We start from the raw sequence: 18,945 nt of genomic DNA, 5'->3' as shown, positions 1-18,945 counted from the left end.
TGTGGCAAAGGGATGCTCCCGCAGCCCTTCTCTGGACAGAAACGGGGAGCGTGGAAGCCGCAAGAGCCTGCGAGGTCGAAGGGATGTCACCGGCCTCGGCGGCACGTGACTCAGCAGTAATTACGGCTGGCAAATTTATATTTGTCCTTCGCGTGTCAGGTTTAATGCATCAGATCGCCGTGCGCTGTCTGAGGGTGGGCTGGGCTTGCTGCAGGCTAAGCAGGCTGCTGCTGGCAGGGCGTTTCTGTAGTACGCTAAGGGGGGGAAATAAACCACATCTGGAAAGGTTTTCTTCTCAGAAACTTGCAGCAAGGTCCTTCCCACCACGACAGCCTAGAGGTAGAAGGGATGTGCGCTGGAACGTGTGGTGGATGTGAGAGACTTGAGCAGCTGGGAATAGCGAGATCAATCTCAAATAATTTCAGAAGGGTCGTGCTTTCGTAGAGCCGGTCTGCACCCAGTCCTATACACCGTGTCGCCGGTGGTCATGCTGAGAGCGGGAGGCCTTTAGCAGAGAGTTACACGTGGTTATCAGAGTATCCTGCGTGGAGCAGGGGGAGGGAAAATGCACCTGGCAGTGCAGCGGTGCGCCATCCCCATTACGCTTTGGACACGCCACAGTTTTGGCTGTGAAGGGAGGTTTTTTGCAAGGCCTTTCAGTTGGGCGTAAGAGTTCAGTACAGGTTGAAGTTTGTCAGGCCAACGCTCCGTTCATCCCCCAGCGCTTACTGTCTGTCTCGGGTATGTTGCCCTTGGGAGTGAAGGCACCGGTTTCAGGTCTGTGACAGGATTTTTTCTTTAAATTGGCCTGATTTGTTTTAAAATGAGCAGAAAGTGAGTTCTCTCCTCCCCAGAACGGATTGTGAACTACGGGCTGTTGACAACAGCAGTGCAGTTGGCCAATCTATTACCCTCGCCCGGCTCACGCGCGGGCCCACTCGGTGTTTCTCAGCTGAACTCCTTAAAAGACTGAGGCATGATCAGGCAGTCAAAGCGCCGCCTCGCAGAGCGATCACGCTTCATGCCTAAGTGGTGCGTGGCCTTGTCGCAGCGCCATCCATTACAGGCCATTTTGTGCTGCCGTAATGATTTGCTTTCCCTCCGGCTCCCCCAGGGCTGAGCAGCCTGGATGGGAGCCGTGACACAAACAGGCTTGTGTCCTGGAGGGATCCATCACGCAGCGGTGGCGCTGGGGAAATAAAAGAGTACCTGTTGCATTAGCCGCCTCGCATCCTTCTTGCTCCTCGGGCATCTCCTGGCGTTGTCTGACGAGATGCTTTTATTTCACCTGCCCCTCGGCAGCGCCCAGCTCACTGCCCGCCACAAGAAGTAAGGGGCCAGCACAGAGGCACGGGGAGCAAAGGCTGCGGGCATCACGCATCGAGCCCCTTTCTGGAGGTGACAGGGCTGTGTTTGGGGTCTGTCTGTCAGCTGGTAGGAGGACGAAGGGCCGGTTGCCTTAACAGACACCCTGCGGGGGTCTCCTCCTCTCCGAGGGGGTCACCGCCAGCCTTCCCAGTGCCTCTGCACCCAGCCAACACGGCAACTCCAGCAGTGAAAGGTGGGGATGTGTTAGCCTGCTGTCGGCTGCGTTGACAACAATGGGAAGCCTTTGCTCCTGTAGGGAGGGCTGCAGCGATACAAAACAAAAGTCACGGGATGCAAGATGATTTATAGGTCCTTGCTCTGTCAGTACGTGCCCTGGTTGCCCCCTTGCTTATTTACCGCAGGCGGATGCAGCAAGATGGGATGGGCTTTGGCTGCTGAGGACAGGCAGGTCCAGCCCGAGGTCCTTACACAACCCAATTCTCACAAAAGCTAAAAACAAGCAGGCTGCGTGCATGGTCTGAGGGTGCACCGGGGCACATGGTGGCGGGGTGGCAGGGGACTGGGGCTCTCAGGAGCTGGCGCCATGCTCCTGAAGGTCAACACTGAGGACAGGGCTTCTGGCAGGAAGATCAATGGCAGCAAGCAGTGAATTTTGGCAAAGCAGTGAAGTCCAAATCTGGCCGTACGTTTCTCCCCAGGCTGTTCCATTAGGTCAAGAAATCGAACCGGGCTACGTTGGAGCACCAGGACCATTGCATGCGTTGCATCCGCAGAGGCAGTGTGGAGTGCTGCGGTCCCACACAACAGCCCTGAGAAAAGTTTGCGGCACGGCCATCAGCAGGGGATAAAAAAAACATGCCAGAGTTATCGCCGCCCTTTTAATGGCATTTCTGTATAGCTAACATATCATTTCCTGTAGAGTTACACACATCATTGCCTAGTGCCATGAACTTAACTCTTATCAGCACCCCGGTGGGAAAACCCCAGATATTTACAATAGCTTTCTTTTCAGAGTTGCAAGCTTATTTTCAATTAAAACAAACAGCAAATTAAATATTAAATAGATAAGTAGGGAAAGGAAAATTAATTGATTTTCCGACACTGAGGTGGGGTAGACAGAGGAAACTTAAGGCAATTTCACTGAATTGTATTGCCTCCCTTTGCATTTATTAGGTACATGAAACTAAGTTCTAAAAACTGGGTAACTCTTAATGTTTCACGCGCGGCGAAGCAGCAGTCGTCAAAGAAAAAAGCAGCACATGCTTCAGGTTGGTGTATATTAAAGGGGAAATGTGGTAGAGCTCTCTCTGTTAATACCAAGGTTGGAAAATGCAGTTCAGTTGGAGTCCTCGCCACGCCGGCGTGTGTTTTTGTACCCTGTGCTCACTGTGCATCGCGTAGCAAGGGAGTCGGGGAGCCACAGGACAGCTCGTTGGGCAGCTCCAGACTGTCTCTCGGCCCCACAGCTCCAATGTTGTTGGAGAACAACATTTGGCCATGCCTTAAGGTAAAAAAAAAAAAAAAAAAAAAGGCAACAAGGGAAAGCAGGCATCTCTTCAAGGTGTCTGATGGTGATAGATGAGCTCTTCTTTCCCTCGTCTAGATATTTCCTCTGCCCTGTCGCTTTTTAAAGCAGCAGTGGGGGATTTTATTATGTTTTATACTTTCATCCTCTGTGGTTATCTGTCTCTCTCTCCGTGGGTCTGTACAGCATGCTAATCCCTCAAGGCTCTTACACAGCATAATTTTCATCTTAATTTTTCTATTTCTCAATGTTAAACGGCTTTGCCAGGGGAATAGAAGGTCATTTCCTGTCCCCACCAGATCATTCGTTTTCTGTGAAAACACAGAGATCTCACGCTTTGCAAACAAACAGAAAAAATCAGAAATAGCCAGCGTAATTTGCAAAACACTCGTCCGTGCCGCAGAATCGAGAGGAGCAGCGGTGCTACTGTAAGTTGCAGAGGCTGCAGGGTTTGTAAATGGTTCTTTTGAAGAAAGAGGTTGTAGCAAAAGTATGAAATGGCTTTTTAATTCATTAACAAAACCAACAGTGTTTATTTCTTCAACTTGAATCTGCTGAGCACTCTCCTCATTGTCTTTATTTTTAGAAACGTTAGCTCTTTATTTTTCCAAACAAGACCGGCATGATTTTTTTTTTTTTGGTACCACTACTTGTCACTTTCTGAATAAGTGATTTTATTTTTCTCCTGCCTTTCTGTGCTTGGGAATCTCTGCCTGCCTGCAGTCTGTTTCAGCCAACGCTGAAAAAGGAAACAAACAAAAAACCTCAGCCCTGTACTTGTGAATATTTTCTTCAGAACATTTCATGAGATGAGAAAAATCATGAATTATTCTCCCTAAGCCAGCAGCAGCAGGGGAAAATGAATGACTCATCTGTTTACTTTTAAAAATCCTTTTTAAAAAATCAGATGTGCCTGATGATAAATTATCAGAATTTTGCTCAACCAGCCCCGGCTATTAACTCCCGACATTGCTGGAGTCTCGCGCTCGCCGTGGCATCGTGCTGCCAAGCCCAGGGATTTACAAGTCTCGGGAGAGACACTGAGATTTCCCGCTCCCCTGCCTTGGCCATGCTTTAGCCTTTGTTCGTGGGCTTGGTTTTTTTGTCCGTCCCCATTTCGCTTGCAGGTTCTGGTGCCGCTCCTGCAGCCATCTACACGAGCGAGTAATTTATGTGAGTAGCAGAGCCAGTGGAGCTATTCGGGTGTGTTCGGACAGGGATATATCCCAAGGCCCGGGCTCCTCACGCCCATTTCAGTCCTGCTGCCCTCCGTCTCGTCTCGCCCGAGCCAGGGCCGAGCCAGTGCGGTGGTGACAGCATGCAGTTCGCTCTTGGGTAGCAGGATGCAATTGCGTGCAGGTGAAAAATGTAAATTTGGGGTGCTTTTGGTGCTTCCCCATGGTAACAGAGTTAAAAATGGACAAGTTTCCATGGTGATTATTACCGCAGGATGCGCTGCTCACTTCAGGAGTGGCACAGGCGGCGTGGCGGTCCTCCAGGCAAAGTCTGCAGGCGTAAATTATTTACCCTTCTAAATAAATGAATGCACAGCATCATTATTTATTTTTTTTTTTTGGAGGGGGGGCAGGGTGTTCATCTTTGTAGGAAATAAGCTGCAAATTTCACTGCCATCACAAACAGGAACAATCTCTGCCCTTTTTTTCCATTGACATTTGCTTGGTTTAGATGAAAGCGTGGACTGGCAAAGTAGATTTGAAGTCGTTTTGATTTTTATTCCCGGTGTCTTTTATTGAACCAGGTGTCTGGTTCGAGCGACTGCCCGCGTTGAGCTGGGCAGGTGCCGGGTTTTGGCTGGGTTTTGCTTTGGGCTTCTTCCCATCGGGGGGAGCGTGGCCGGGCTGCTTCGTGACCCGTTGGAGGTGCCACACGGCTGGCCTGACCCGTGCTGGTGAATCCCTGCAGGACAAACAAGGGGCGGCTCCTGCAGGGGAACCGAGGACCCTCTGCCCACGGCGGAGCATTTCGGAGCTGTGTATTTTTAGAAATGTTTGTTTTTGTGCTTTTGCTGAGTTAAAGCAGTGCGCTGTCTCTGGGCTCTGCCGTACGCTGTCATTACGTGAAGCTTTGTTTAAAACTGTAAAACGCAGCGCCTGAGCCCTTGGGTTAGCCTGCCTGCAGGAGGGGTGGTGTCCTGACTGCAGTCAGCCCTGGAGTCCTTTTAAATTATCTGTGTTTACGGCTAAATATAAGTTCCTCAAAACTCTTTGTGCAGCACTCAGGGATGTCTGTATACACAGCATCTATGTATATATTACTGTAGTGCGTTGTGGAGCCGTTACCCTGAAGCGTGGAAACGTTTAACGGCCTTCCTTTGGCGACAGGGTCTTTCAAGGCAGTCGCAAATATTATGTTAAGGAGGAGATTTATGCAGTGCCTAAACCATGTTTCTGCCTCACAGGCCAAGCTATGTCGGTGCCGGTGCCCCTGGCAGCCCCGAGCCACGGTGGGTCCCGCTGACGGCGATGTGAGCGCGGCGCCCGCGGAGCCCCAAAGCCCTGCGACATGGAGGAGCTGTACAAGGAGACCCCGAACCTGCCCATGGACGTCACCAGCCCGCCGGCGGCCATGGCCAACAACAAGCTGGAGAACGGGGTGGCCCAGCTGATCACGGCCGAGGCCTGGAACATCAACTCGGCCGACCTGATGAAGAAGGCCCTGTCCCCGCTGGTGACCGTCCCCGCGCCCTCCATCCTGACGCCGCCGGCCGAGTCGCAGAGCGGGGTGGCGCTGAAGGTGGCGGCCACCGTGCTGCAGCCCATCTGCCTGGGGGACAGCCCCGTCGTCCTGCCCATCCACCTGCAGGTGGCCGGCAGCGCCGCCCCGCAGATGCCGGCCGGCAACGCCACCCCCTACGTCATGACCACGCAGGGCCCCGTCCCGCTGCCCGTCCTCCTGGAGCAGCACGTCTTCCAGCACCTCAACTCGCCCCTGGTGCTGCCCCCCGGTGCCGCCTGCCCCGCCAGCCCCCTGCATGGCGGCCTCTTCCCGGGCTCCTCGGCCCCGGTCAGCCAGCCCCAGCTCCTGGACCCCAAGCCCGCTGGCCCAGGCCAGGAGCCCGTGCTGCCGCCCGTCTTTCAGACGCCAGGCTTCGCTGCCGTCCTGCAGGACCTCTTCCCCTCGGGGCAGGGCGCCCTGGGCTCAGCCCCCTGCCAGCCACCCCCTGACTATACCGCCCTCCCGCCCCAGGCCTTCAGCTCGCCCCTGTCCCCGCTGGTGCCCCCCGCCACGCTGCTGGTGCCCTACCCCGTCATCGTGCCCCTGCCCGTGCCCGTGCCCATCCCCATCCCCGTCCCCATCCCTGTGCCCCACGGCGCCGAGTCCAAGGTGGCCCCCGACCCGCCCAAGCCCCCGCTTTTCACCCCGCAGCCCTGCAAGGGCACCCAGACCCCCCTGGAGAAGGAGGAGACGAAGCCCTTCGACCTCGTCCACCAGCGGGACTTCTCCCAGCTGAGCCGCCACACCGTCATCAAGATGGGCAGCGAGAACGAGGCGCTGGACCTCTCCATGAAAGGGCCGCCCGCGCCACGTGCCGGCGAGGCTGCGCCGCCACCACCGTCCCCCGAGGACGGGGCGCTGGACCTGTCCCTCGCCTCCTGCCGCAAGCCGGGGGGGCCCCAAGGGGAGGCGGCCGGCACCAGCCCCGCAGCCGAGGGCAGCCCCCCGGCCCTGCCGGCCGCCCCCTTCGCCCCCTCCAAAGCACCAGAGGCCGCGGGCAAGGCGGAGGTGAGGGCGGCGGGGCCCGGGCCGGGCGAGCTCCTGCGGCCGCCGCAGAAGTGGCTGGTGGAGCCGGCGGGGCGAGCGGCCTGCGAGCCCAAGGCCGGCGGCAACAACATCGAGATCGTCAGCACCTCGCAGACAGCCAAAGTCATCGTCTCCGTCAAGGACGCCGTGCCCACCATCTTCTGCGGCAAGATCAAGGGCCTGTCGGGAGTGTCCACCAAAAACTTTTCCTTCAAAAGGGACATGCCCCAGGACTCGGTGCTGCAGTGCTACGACGTGAAGAGCCAGCCCGAGCCCCGGGACAACGCCGAGGCGCTTAGGAAACCTGTAAAGAACAGGAGCGTAAAGCTAAAGAAAATGAACTCGCCCGAAATACACATTCTTCCAATCAAGAAGCAACGGCTCGCTGCCTTTTTTCCGAGAAAGTAAATTATGGGTTTTTAGAATTTTAAGATTATTATGGAAAAAAAAATAATAAAAAGATGCACTTGGTTTTAAACTCATTTAAAACTTTAAACTATCTTTGTAAGTTATTTTTGGGGGAAGGGGGAGAGGAGCAGATGTAGAGTCCCTATAAGCTGGGTTTCTTTTTTTTTTTTTGTTATTGAATTTTGACTTTTCATGGGAAACTGAATAAAAAGCAACCTATTTTTCAAGCAGATTGCACATTTTGCAGCTTTAATGGAGTAACGGATGAGTCAGAGGGGTAAGAGCTATTTTCACTGCCATAAAGTGCTTTGATGATGTAATTCTTCATAACGGTTAGAATGGAAATTTCAAAATAAATGTTTGTACGTGCTGATCGGCTGCGCTATCTCTGTCATTTCTGAAGTGCTTTCGCCACACGGAAGAGGTCTGGCAAAAGTCTGTAAACCATAAAGCACTGCAGCTCACTTGTGACAGCCCTAAAATGTTAACAGCGCCAGGCTACGAAAAATTATCTTGTCCCGGGGCACGGTCGGAGAGCGCTTCTGAGCGGCCGGTGACGGTGCACCCGGACGAGCTTCGGAAAAGCCAAAGCGAGGGTTAGCGAGCGGAACAGCCCAGCGCAGGCCGAATGCCAGCTTCAGCGCCAGAGATGCAGCTTTAAAATGCTAAGTAACACTAGCAGCTATGTAAAAGAGAAAATCCTAAAATTCGGGGGAATTTGGTTGCCGCGGGGGGAAGGGTGGTGGTAAGGAAAAGTCACATAATTTTTCCCAGCCTGACTATAGATACATGGAAAAGTTGTTTATTGTTAGTTTTACAATTTTCTTTGATGGCTGAAGTCAATGCACATCCAAGAGCAGACTATGTAACTTTATTACCTGACAGTGTACAAGCCGCCCACGTCAATGGAGAAATGTGAATGTACAATTCAAATAAACGTTCTGGTAGGTGACGGTTTTGCACTTTGTGTGTGGAAATCAGCTGGAGACGCCTTCTTGTACATTGGCTGTTAAATTCAGGTGGCTCACGTCTAAAAACCCATCCCCAGGGAAGAAGGGCTGCGAGAGCAGGAGATCAATTCTGGGGGGGGGGGACACTGCCCGTGTGTGGCTATACCTGGTGGGTAGAAAAACTCTTCGTTATTATTTCAAATGCCATGTTCCCAGAACAGTGTTGTCTAAGCAAAAGGAGCAGTTGTAAACCCATCACCTGGGCAACGCAGCACACTAAGCGTGCCTTCCCTCACCCCTCAGCAGCCAAACTACTTCCAAGCCCCCTCCTGAGCAGCTTTGGGAAGGCCGTTGCAGTAGTTCTTGCAATAAGTTGGCCAAAGCAGCAGCTTCTGGCTTAGAAATCCCGTCCTCAGGCGCTGGCGTCATCCCAAAATCTGTTGAAACTTGTGAGGAAGGTGCCAATTCACTATCCAGAAAATGCCCCCGGCTTCGGAAGTCAGGAAGGGCATTCTGCTGCTCTCTTTCTGGGCTGAGTTATTGCAGCCCTCTTGCTTAATATGAAAAATCAGGAATTTTCACATGGCAGGGATGCTACGCAGCATCAAATTCTGTCATACTCTCGCTTTTTAAATATTTTTGAAGCCTTTGTTTTTCCCCAAAGCTGCCAGAACCAGAGACGTTCAGAAGAGCTTAAAGCGCTGATGGATTCATTAATGTTTTGCCATCTGACAGCAGTTTTTTAAATAATTTCGTTCTTAATTGAAAATGCTCTGCTACTTTGTTTTGTTCCTTCCAAGAAACTGCGCTGATGAAATGTGTCACTTCATGGCTGCTGCACTGCTGAGGCTGAGGATTTCTAAACCCCTTGGGACGGCCGTCCCTGCTGTCCCTGCCCCGCTGCCTCCGCGGGGCCGGGCTCAGGGCATCGAGATCTTCTGAGAGTGGATTTTTTTTTCCAGGGCCATGCCAGGGCAGCGCCCGTCAGCGATGCTGGCTGCAGGTGCTGAGGCTTTTTGCCACAGGGGGCCTGGAGACTCCCCACTGGAAAGGTGCCCGCAGACCGGGCTGGGCTCATCCATCCACGCAGGTACCATTCGCCTCCCACCACCACTCGCGGGTGAAGCACGAGTCCTACATCCCCTCAGCACGGGGGAGAGGCGGCCACAGAACGAGGCACTTAACGACACCACGATCGAGCACCTCCACCTCCTCCTCCTCCTCCTCGCTGCTAGCAGCGATTACAGGATTTGTATATCGGGCCATTAGTTTCCTCCACGGCTACGCTTTAACTGCTCCTGAAACTTGTGCGTGAGGAGAAGGCTGGGGAGCTGCGCTTGTGATATATGGAGCCTCCGTTTCTGGTGGCTGTTAATGGAGACGTTAATGCCGCGCGTGACGTTGAAGGGAAAGTCATTAAGCAGTAATGGCAGGAGGAGGATGTTTTACAACGATGGGTGTATGCCAGGTAGAGAGAGAGGAGCAGCACAGCCCCTCAAGGGCGACCTGTGCTGGCTCCAAGCTTCCTTTGACTGGGGCTTTGCGTGTGGGTTTTATTAGGGATGAGGGAAGAGGGGGTGGGTTCCCTTCCCATCCATTTGCTCTCAGGTGAAGGAAGGTGAAGGAACCCAAAGATGCCAAATTTGAGGAGGAAGCTGCCAGCTGCACAGAACGCGCCCCCGGGACACACAGCATCAGCAGCAGGAGGGAAGGCGAGCACGGGGTGCAGCAAGCACAGCGCTTCCTTGGGCTGAAGGCAGCTGAGACACAAGAGCAGGGGGAGAGGCTGAACATCACGTCACACACACAACGCAGCACGCATAAACCACACGCCAGATAAACCACACTGTCCTGCACACCCCTGCAGAGGTTTGGCCCGCAGGAGATCACCGAATTCATTCAATCCTCGCATGCTTGAAGCTCAAATGGGAAACTTGACGGGCGCAGAGGTGGCCGCTGAGCACCCACGGGAGCGCCTCGGGCAGGCCATGCCCCTCCGCTCGCGCAGAGGCACCTCAGGACAGCGATCTGACAACACACCACTCGCTAGCAGCCCTGACCAAGAATCTCAGACAATGAAAATAGCATAAATCAACATTACACAATATCCTGGTGCCAGATGTTTTGGTTTCTCTCTGTGCTCAAGTTTATAAAAACACGCTGAAGTGCTCGGGCAAAGGCCTTCTTGTCAGCTGGCTGGGACGGGGTCCTGCCTTCCTGCCTTCGGCCAGCCTGCCACCACTACAGCAGTGATGTGAAGTTGCGAAATTTGCTTTTTTACTCACCTTTCACTTCTTTCGGTGGTTCCCCCCGTGCTTATTGAAAGTTTCATTTCTCTTAGACGATGCCACAAACTTGCCAATGCTGAAGTTTGCTGAATTCAGAGTACCCTGCGGCTGTCCTGCGCACACAAACAAATCCCCTAATTCCAGTGCAGAAAACATGTTTCTCCACAGTTGTTAAAATCCTGGTATCCCACCCCTGCTAGGAAAATCCATTCTGTTGTTGAACCATCTGAAACATTTCTACACGTTTGGGGAGAAAAATTACTAACCACTAAAATATTTAGCACTGTTTCGTGGCCATATCCCCCAAGCTCTCCTGTAATAACAGCGTAAGATCTCAGTACTGAAATTACTGGGGTACTTTCAAAAAAAGCGGGGAGAATTAAAAGAGCAAATGGCAGGATACGAGCTAATAGAGTGTTTAGAAGGGAGCTCTGCTTCCCAGGTAAAGCACTAGCTTTCACTGTAAAGAAGTCCATGTTTGCAGGAAGCACTGGTAATGCAAACCGCATCCCCGTCAGCCCGTGCCCGGCCCCCCCTTGGCTCCCGGGATTACTAATGTTCCCCAGCCCACAGCTGTCTGAGAACGGCTACATTTTCTGCATTGTTTTAATATCATCCTTCTCACCACATCCTCCTCGCCAGCGTTCCCATCCTTCTCTGCTTAAGAACCGGGGATGATGGGCAACGTTTTGTCCAAGTCTGGTACCTCACGGACCGAAGCTACCGAAGGGTGCGTCACTGCGACACGGAACAAGGAGCTCCCTCCCGCTGGATCTTAGGTACTGCGAGAAAACCCCTAGAAGTGCAAAGAAAGCCCTAGAAGTCCCATCAGTAGGCACGGGAAAGCTATTAATGGTGGGAGCTGCTGCTACAGAAGTCATTTCCTGCCTGTTGAGACCCGATCAAAGGGAAAAGAATGAAACGCCACCTGCACTCCAAGTTGTAAAGGTATCGAGTGGATTTTTCATCCTCTAAGTGAAGGATTCAAAGTAAGTACCTTGAAAGCTTGGTCCACGTCTTGGAGACATGAGAGTGTCCTTGGAGACCTGCACGGCTCAGCCACGAAGCTGCCCCACTGGACGGCAAAGCCTGATGAAAGGCTGCTGTCTGCCTTTCGCCACCTGGAGCACCGTCACACGTCTCTCGCTTAAAGCGTGCAACAAAGAGGATCTAGGGGCAGCAATATTCTCAGCGCATTGAATTTTGGGGGCAGATACTCTGGCCCATCTGGACTTTTGAGTAAGACCCCTTGTGCGGCAGACCATGGGACTTTGCCAGAAGCCTGTGGTTTAGCAAAATGTGCACCTAAGCATTTCCTTCTGAATGCCAGGTAGGTCTTTCATGAAGGGTTCGAGTAAGGGATTGTTCCATTTTACTGAAAACAAACAGCACTTTCGATGGGAAACTAGTTTGCATGCTGGAGTTAAGCAGGATGGGCACTGGGGCTCCCGTGATAGATACCAGGAACCGTGTCAATAAAACCCAGGGAGTCAGGAGAGCTACTGATCTCGTGAAGCAGATGTCGGTGTCTGGTCAGATCACTCCTACCCTGAACTCAGTCAACTAGACCTACGTGGACTACAGTGAGAGACAGTCTAGACATAATTAGGATATGAAGACACGAAGTTATATGAAATTAAACCCCATCCTGTACTCCTCTGCAGGTGTGACTTGAAAAGAAATCACATCAAGAGTGAATTTGTAGCAGTCGCTCATTCAATTAGGACGAAGCAATTAAAGGACAGAAAGAGAGGAAGCCCCACGAATTGCACAGGGAATGCCAAGTATTTAGCCCGTGTTTTCAGATGAAATCTTCTCAAGAAGTCTTTGGCATGTGATGTCACTGACAGGCCCGTGGGTTTTCCTTTAATCAAACACCACAGCACTCACGCTGAAGAGACAAATTATGATTTGCAACCGGTGAACACCAAAACAAAGGGAGAAAACTGTCCATTTTGACACAAGATAAAAATATTTCAAACCCCTTCCGTGGCTCAAAATGTTAACCTCTAACTCTCCTCCTTGAAATCCCAGGTCAAGTAGTCAAGACATTAGCTATGACTCAGCAATCACTGCGTCCAAATCTGAAACAGGGTAAGCCAGTACCTCCACCTGGTTTCCTCCTTTTCCTTCTTATTTTCCATTACTTCATTCTTCATATATTTTCCTTCCCATGTTTATTGCACACAATCCGTATCACTCATCCCAGCCTTCCATTTCTGTTTTCTTTCAAAACATTTAAACTTTCCCCAACCTGTTCATTTCCCGTAGCCAAACACAAACCCAAAGACAGTTTACAATTAATACACTACGGTGAACGCAAAGATATATGGAAGTAATACGTTCCCTTTGGCTGAGCTGAGCACTCTTTGCTCTGGTCCCTTGAAAATATACAGAGAACACAAAGCAGCATTAAGTTAAAACAAAGCAAGACAAAAAACCCACACCCACAAAAAAGCCACCACTGCCCACTGAGCCTGATAAGCAGAAGTTGTCATCTCAGGCGCAGCCCCAATACTATTTTGGTGCGTTGCTTAGGTGGTCCGAAGGCATCTCTGGGCTTACAGTGGTGAAACAGAAGGAAAACAGATCCCCCGTGGAGAAGGGAAAGCAGCTCTCTGTAGAGCAAGCAAGAGAGGACGAGGACGGAGTGCTCCTCCTGTGAATCAGAGTCTATGCAGGACACAAAACTGGAAGCACGCAAGACTGAAGATCTTGCCTAGCGTGCAGCATGGGCAGCAGAACAAGAGAAAAGTCAACTGAGTCCAAATTTAAGCTAGCTGTTGCAGCACGATGGATATGATTTAGTTCTGCGCTCCCCTTACCCCAGTTTCACATGAATTGGATCTCCAAGGAGGCCTCCGTATTTCTTCTAGGCCTTGGAGATCCAAGTAGCCTCCTTGGGACATGCACCTCAAAGCAATGCCCTATCTAGTAGCTCACCCCTAAAGCACAGGGATAAACCAAGGCTAGATTAGAACTGAGAATCTATTTAATTTTGCTCTCCCCGCTACTGTGTTCATGCAAGCACATGCAATTAAAAGACAGCCTGACAAATGGAAAGCACTTTGCAGACCACACCTTGAGTAACACTGCCTCGGGTGAGAGGCCTCTGCTTCTAACAGAGCACCATCAGCATTCCCAGGCAAGGAAAGCAATCAGTAGCAATAGTACATTGCACTGGGATTTATGCAGTCAAGATGCAGAGCCCTTTCCTTATTTTTCAAAACATGCAGGAGCAAGAAGCACACGCGAAGACCCTTCCCTCAAAATAGACGCTCTCCGGTAAGGGGAAGACCTGCTTGGCTGCACTGGTTTGTGGAGATGGAAGTTGAGGGAAGAATTGTTCAGACCTGTCTGAAAACTCCACTCAGATCTCAACAGCGCTAACACAATCACTTGGAGGAACAGAGCACTGCCATAACTAACGGGAAAAAAATCCACATATGAGAAAATGAGAAATCTAGTAAAATCCCAGCCTTTTGCACTTGAAAAACAGACTGAGGTGCACCACCATTCACTGAGGTTTTCCCAGTGCCTTGCCAATCTGCCTCAGCTTCCACCTGGGAGGGTAGATGAGTCTTTGTCTTTCCCATTCTTGACCTCACTGCTGAGACTGCCAGCACAGGGTAATGGCAATTATCATGGTGGTTTTGTGGTGTATTCATTTCCTTCCAGCTGTCATAACTAGAAAGGAATCACTGGCAGGAGTGTGTTTCTGCCAGCTTCAAGCTGTACATCTGTTCACATTTGTCTGTTCACACAACACGGGATGCGAGCTCCCTTTCCTCTTGCACTGGCATCTGTTTGCTCACACGATTTGTCCTGGAAGGGCTTTGATTTCGGAGGCTGAAAAGTGAATCTTGGTGGATGAAAATGTCTTCATGTATTTTAACAAGAAAAGAGGTGCCGGTGTGCAGCCTTCACTATCAGCACTAAACAGTTCCATGGCAGATAATGAAAGCTGAAATAAAACTAGCAGCAGTCCATAAAGCTAAGGGGAGAAGCAGCTCAGGAAGGACTCCCTAGATTGTACAGCAGGGCTGGGAGATTCCGGGGCTGGTGGGAGCTAATGCTGATTCAGATGGGACAAATTACAGCTAATCAAAATGATCTGCTAGGACAAGGATGGATGATTCATGTAAGTGAGGGAGTTAAAAGCCTATTGGACCACTGTAATGGCATACTTTAAGCATATACAGGTCTCCCATCATCTCCACAGCCACAGCACTAAGAATTTATTCTTACAAATAAAGCAAACAGTCAGAGGAGAATCTTTTAAAATACATGTGTTTGCTGTTTTAAAATTAAGAATCTCTGGGGTTTCCACTATAAAAATGAATAAATAAATAAATCACGACATAAAATGTCTCAAAGTTGCTGACTCAAAACACAGTGAGCTTACAACAGACTTCAGATTTTAAGATAAAGCCTCAAAATGGCTCTGCGTGATCTTAGAAACAACAGGAACACAGACGGTTTGGGAACAGGATCCCACGATCTATGGACTAGTCAGTAAGCTTTACGGAGCAAAAGATTACAATCAAGGCTTGAGAAAAAAGCAGCAACCATTTCACCAGAGAAATGGATGTGAATCAGTTTCTGCCTCCCTGCATCACTTAGGCAATTCCAAGCAAGCACTTTTTACTCACTCCAATAGTTTTACATGCAATAAAAAAAGAAAGGAGGAATATATGACCTCCGAAATTGATCTCAAGGGGTCTTTTTTCCCTTTTTTTTTTATCAAACCAAGCCAGCCTCTCTCTATATAGCTTCAATTCAGCTTAAGTAGCAATAGAAACACGAAGATGCCTGTAACTTTTAGACCAGGTTCACACATCTAATGTTGGAACTAAACATTCATTTAACTCTATTATGTGAACAGCTAATCGATCAAAGAAAAAAAAATACTGCTATCCACTTCTAAAATCTGTTTTAGTCACATGACGCTGCATTAAAACAGACTGCACTCCTCAACTCCTACTTAGAGCAGATAGGGTACAGACCTAGAAACACTTTCTTCACTTTGCTTTCTCTACAACTTTCTACACAACTGTTACTTCCAGTTACTATTTGAAGTCTACATGAGAACAAGCTTTAAAAATCATACAGTTTTAGAGCAACTGGCATAAAAGTCACTTAAGTGGTGTAGACAAAACATGGGAAGATTTTCCATCCTTTCAGCCAACACTTACAATGCGACGTTGCTGTCTTTCATTGTCATTCCTGCAACAGTCCTACAACATGTACACAGCTACAACAAACTTGTTAGAAGTGCTGTAGCGTCAACCGTGAGGTGCAATCGCCCCGCCATGCAGTATTCTTCAATTTCCATATTGCATGAGTCTTCTGCAACAAGGGCTGTGAGAGCTGCCAGCCCTCCTGGAGCAGCTGCATTTTAATTTTACATAGAAGAGATCTTACCGTGCACTGATGAGTCACAGCACTGCCTCGCGAGGGACTTACAAGATACAGAACCAGATAAGCAGATGAATCCCTGTTGATAGAAAAGCAACTCAGAAGAACAAAGACAATACACCATGTTGTCTTTTATACTGAATATGCACCAAAAAGATATTCACTATCTTTTGGGAGAACAGATGCAAAATGCCTCTGGACTGTTGTTATTTCCAAGTTCCATAACTTGCCTGTGAAGTATCTGAGGTTACCATTAATCCAATTAACATTACTTCTCAAACGCAGGCAGATCACTGCAGAGAGGCATCAAAACAACAGACTTCTCTAAAATATTAACAGTAAAACCTAAAGTATATGAAGTTTAAACATACTGGTATTAACTGCTTTTAAAAAAATAGTTCAGGTCTTCACCTGAACACAGGACAAACTCACTTTTTAGGAGTCTCTTCCCCTTAGTGATTTCTATGAGAATTCTGTAAACTCTAAGCAGCAATACACTATATTCAAAACTAAATAGTTGAATATATTCCTGAATAGTTATTTTGAAAGCACAGACCAACCCAAATTCAAATATTAATTGCTTCAGACAAACTATGTTGGAACAATTTTATCCTTCTGATTAAAGCTTCCTCACATCAGATGTTGTCACGAACTGCCAAATGCCAGGTATGTCAGCTACCCTTGCCCACGCAGATGGTGCTTATGCATAAAACAAAACAGACAACAATGAACAAACTATTTTATTGCTGTTTATAGATAAGAACATCCCATTGAAAATAAAGAATAAAAAATATATTCTGCTGCAACATTCTGAACGCATGAATCTCACACTGTAGCGCATGGTGAAATCCTGGTCTGTAACTTCACAGTAATCCCTATGCACCTGGGTGCACGCAAAGCCTCGAACAAATATTTATACCCATCATAGTACCATGTACAAAAAGTTCATTCCATAAAAGCCAAACAGAAATTTTAAACATCTTTGTTTCTCCTATGCCAATGGCAATTTAAAAAAATTAGAGCTGTTTTCAGTTAAATCGTATGAGCAGTACTTCTTTTAAGCTAAAGAACTCTGAAATTCAGCATAAGAAAGCATCGAAGAAGTAAGGTTTGAACACTATACTCAACACGTGGGGCATTATGTTTTCCTCACAATGTAACTGTAACTTTCACATGGTTTTACCAACAATCAAGTCAATATTTTCCGAACACAAAGAGAAAATATGCTCTTTCTCCAATCAATGCTCTGACCTTTTCTTACTATAAAGAGCATGCTTGTATTATTCATCCAAGCATACGTGCACCACAAAAGATATGCAAAAAAAATCAACAGATATAACCTTTAGTGGCAAACGTCTAATGATGGAATAATAAAAACAATCCTCGAAGCCCGAATGACTTGCTAAATTAAAATTGCATTGCAGTCACTTAAACTAACAAAATTCTCGGACACTTGTAAGCTACAAAAAATGTTATTTTGCAGCAGTATCTCTGCTGAAACCTGAGGAGTATCAGAGTATTGGTAAAACAAGGCATTTTCAGAAAAAGGATTCGTAAAAAATACATTTTTACTATATAGTTTCATATAAAAAGGCAATAAGAAATATAATAAAACCTACCAATTTAGGACTACATCTTCCTTAGCAAATAGTTTTCATCACTTGCACTATTACATACAGTACATTCAGTTTCCTACACAGAAAGTACATTTTCTTATCCCTGATGTATATTACAATTGGCAGTGACAACAAACTGGTTCATTATCACCACTGGTTCTTGTAGCTTACACGAACAGCACCAAATTTACCCTAAACAGGCTTGTCAATTACATAGTAGCACTTCCTGAAAGGAAATATAAGCCCAAAACATCAGAACCAAACAAGTGTTTTCAGAAATACACCAGAATACATGGCTCAGAGTTAAGTGATGAATAACCAGGAGTATTGCATAGTACAGGGATTTTGCCTGTAGGAGTAAATCCACCCTTTGATTGTTTGTCACCTTCTGACTCAGAATGGACAACAAATTAAACAGGTGCTAATGAATATGAAAGCAGTACATGACCAAAATTACTGGTAAAAAACAAAGAAGAAATTGTACAGTTCTCTCTGGCACAGTGCAAAGTACATATTAAAGACTGAACACGTATGTACAGTGTGTACGTGTATTTTCATATATATATATAGTATGCATTTCCCTGACACATACACATGTATATATAAAAGCATGAACACGCGTATCCATGCCGAACTTAGCAAAAAGATGGAATGTTTATAACGTGGATGCATTGTTCCAGTCAAATCCGTCGGTCCCAGAACTGGCTGTTTATACAGCCGATATGATCTTCCATAAAACAGAACTATTATCACCGGCATAAATTGACAATACACCGTACATTTGTCCTTGTAACTTTCCAAAGGACTGATAATCACACTTTATAAAAGCTTATATTTGTATTAAACCCTCTTCTCCACAACGCTTCCCTCCCCACACTTCCCTCCCCCCCGAACTGTTCATATGGCTATTCCCTTTATGGAAATCTATGAAGAAAAACCTAGCTGAGTATGACTCTGCTGGAGGACCAGACACGGTATTTACTACTGAGATGAGACCTTCTCTTTTACATTTTCCTCGCAATGTAAAAGTTTACAGCCACCCCTGCAAAAATTATTAACACCTGATGCTGTTTTTGTTTTTTCCTTTGGGATTCAGCTGTTTTGGTTCCAAATACAAATGCACTGGGGCTGAAGTCTGCAACAGAGAATAAATGTGCTTTTCAGCACTGTTACCCAACCTGCTCCCCAGCCAGCGTGACCAACAGTTCAGTCCTTCCCGGCAAACTTCCTGAAACAGTTCACAAAATACTAGAATGTAATACAGATTTTCTTTTTTCCCTCTTTATCCTAGATATCTTCTTCACATTTTGAGAGAACCTTCAAAAAATACAGATGATTTATGCAACAAAACACTTTTAAATAAAGGTGATGGCTGTTAACCTGAGAGCTTAGTGTGATATGAGCACACACTTTGTGGTATCCCCATTGGCTAGTACTTTCCTTGTTTAAGTCTTTCAATGTGGTAGCACAACTTTAGGGCAGGCCCCAGCTTCAGTCCCATATATTTCATTATCATATCACTCCTCAGTAACAGTAGTGCCTTCCCATCAATTTCCTGCAGAAGGAAGAGAACAAACACAACAACACACAACTGCTTTAACAATCTGCATGGTAACACCGAAAAGTACATTGCATTTGTTTATACTGTA

At 48.1% G+C, this 18,945-nt stretch overlaps 2 protein-coding genes across 11 annotated transcripts in view; one reads left to right on the top strand and one right to left on the bottom strand.

The window, feature by feature from the left end:
* The window catches only part of RAI2 (retinoic acid induced 2), a 36,175-nt gene extending 28,199 nt beyond the window's left edge, over positions 1-7,976 (top strand). For all 4 annotated transcript variants that reach the window (XM_080576452.1, XM_080576455.1, XM_080576453.1 and 1 more), the window contains one exon: positions 5,274-7,976. In XM_080576452.1, coding sequence (XP_080432578.1) covers positions 5,378-7,024 — 1,647 coding nt within the window. In that variant the 5' untranslated portion in view covers positions 5,274-5,377 and the 3' untranslated portion in view covers positions 7,025-7,976. The remainder of the gene's footprint in view (positions 1-5,273) is intronic.
* The window catches only part of SCML2 (Scm polycomb group protein like 2), an 81,409-nt gene continuing 69,642 nt past the window's right edge, over positions 7,179-18,945 (bottom strand). For 6 of the 7 annotated variants that reach the window (XM_080576447.1, XM_080576450.1, XM_080576446.1 and 3 more), the window contains one exon: positions 7,179-18,851. In XM_080576447.1, coding sequence (XP_080432573.1) covers positions 18,726-18,851 — 126 coding nt within the window. In that variant the 3' untranslated portion in view covers positions 7,179-18,725. The remainder of the gene's footprint in view (positions 18,852-18,945) is intronic. The other variant, XR_013945044.1, reaches the window with a different exon arrangement.

Source organism: Anser brachyrhynchus, assembly GCF_964034855.1.
Source record: "Anser brachyrhynchus genome assembly, chromosome: 1".
In the NCBI taxonomy this organism is placed as follows: domain Eukaryota; kingdom Metazoa; phylum Chordata; class Aves; order Anseriformes; family Anatidae; genus Anser; species Anser brachyrhynchus.
The sequence above is the reverse complement of the archived record's forward strand: the minus strand, read 5'-3'. Positions and strand labels throughout refer to the sequence as shown.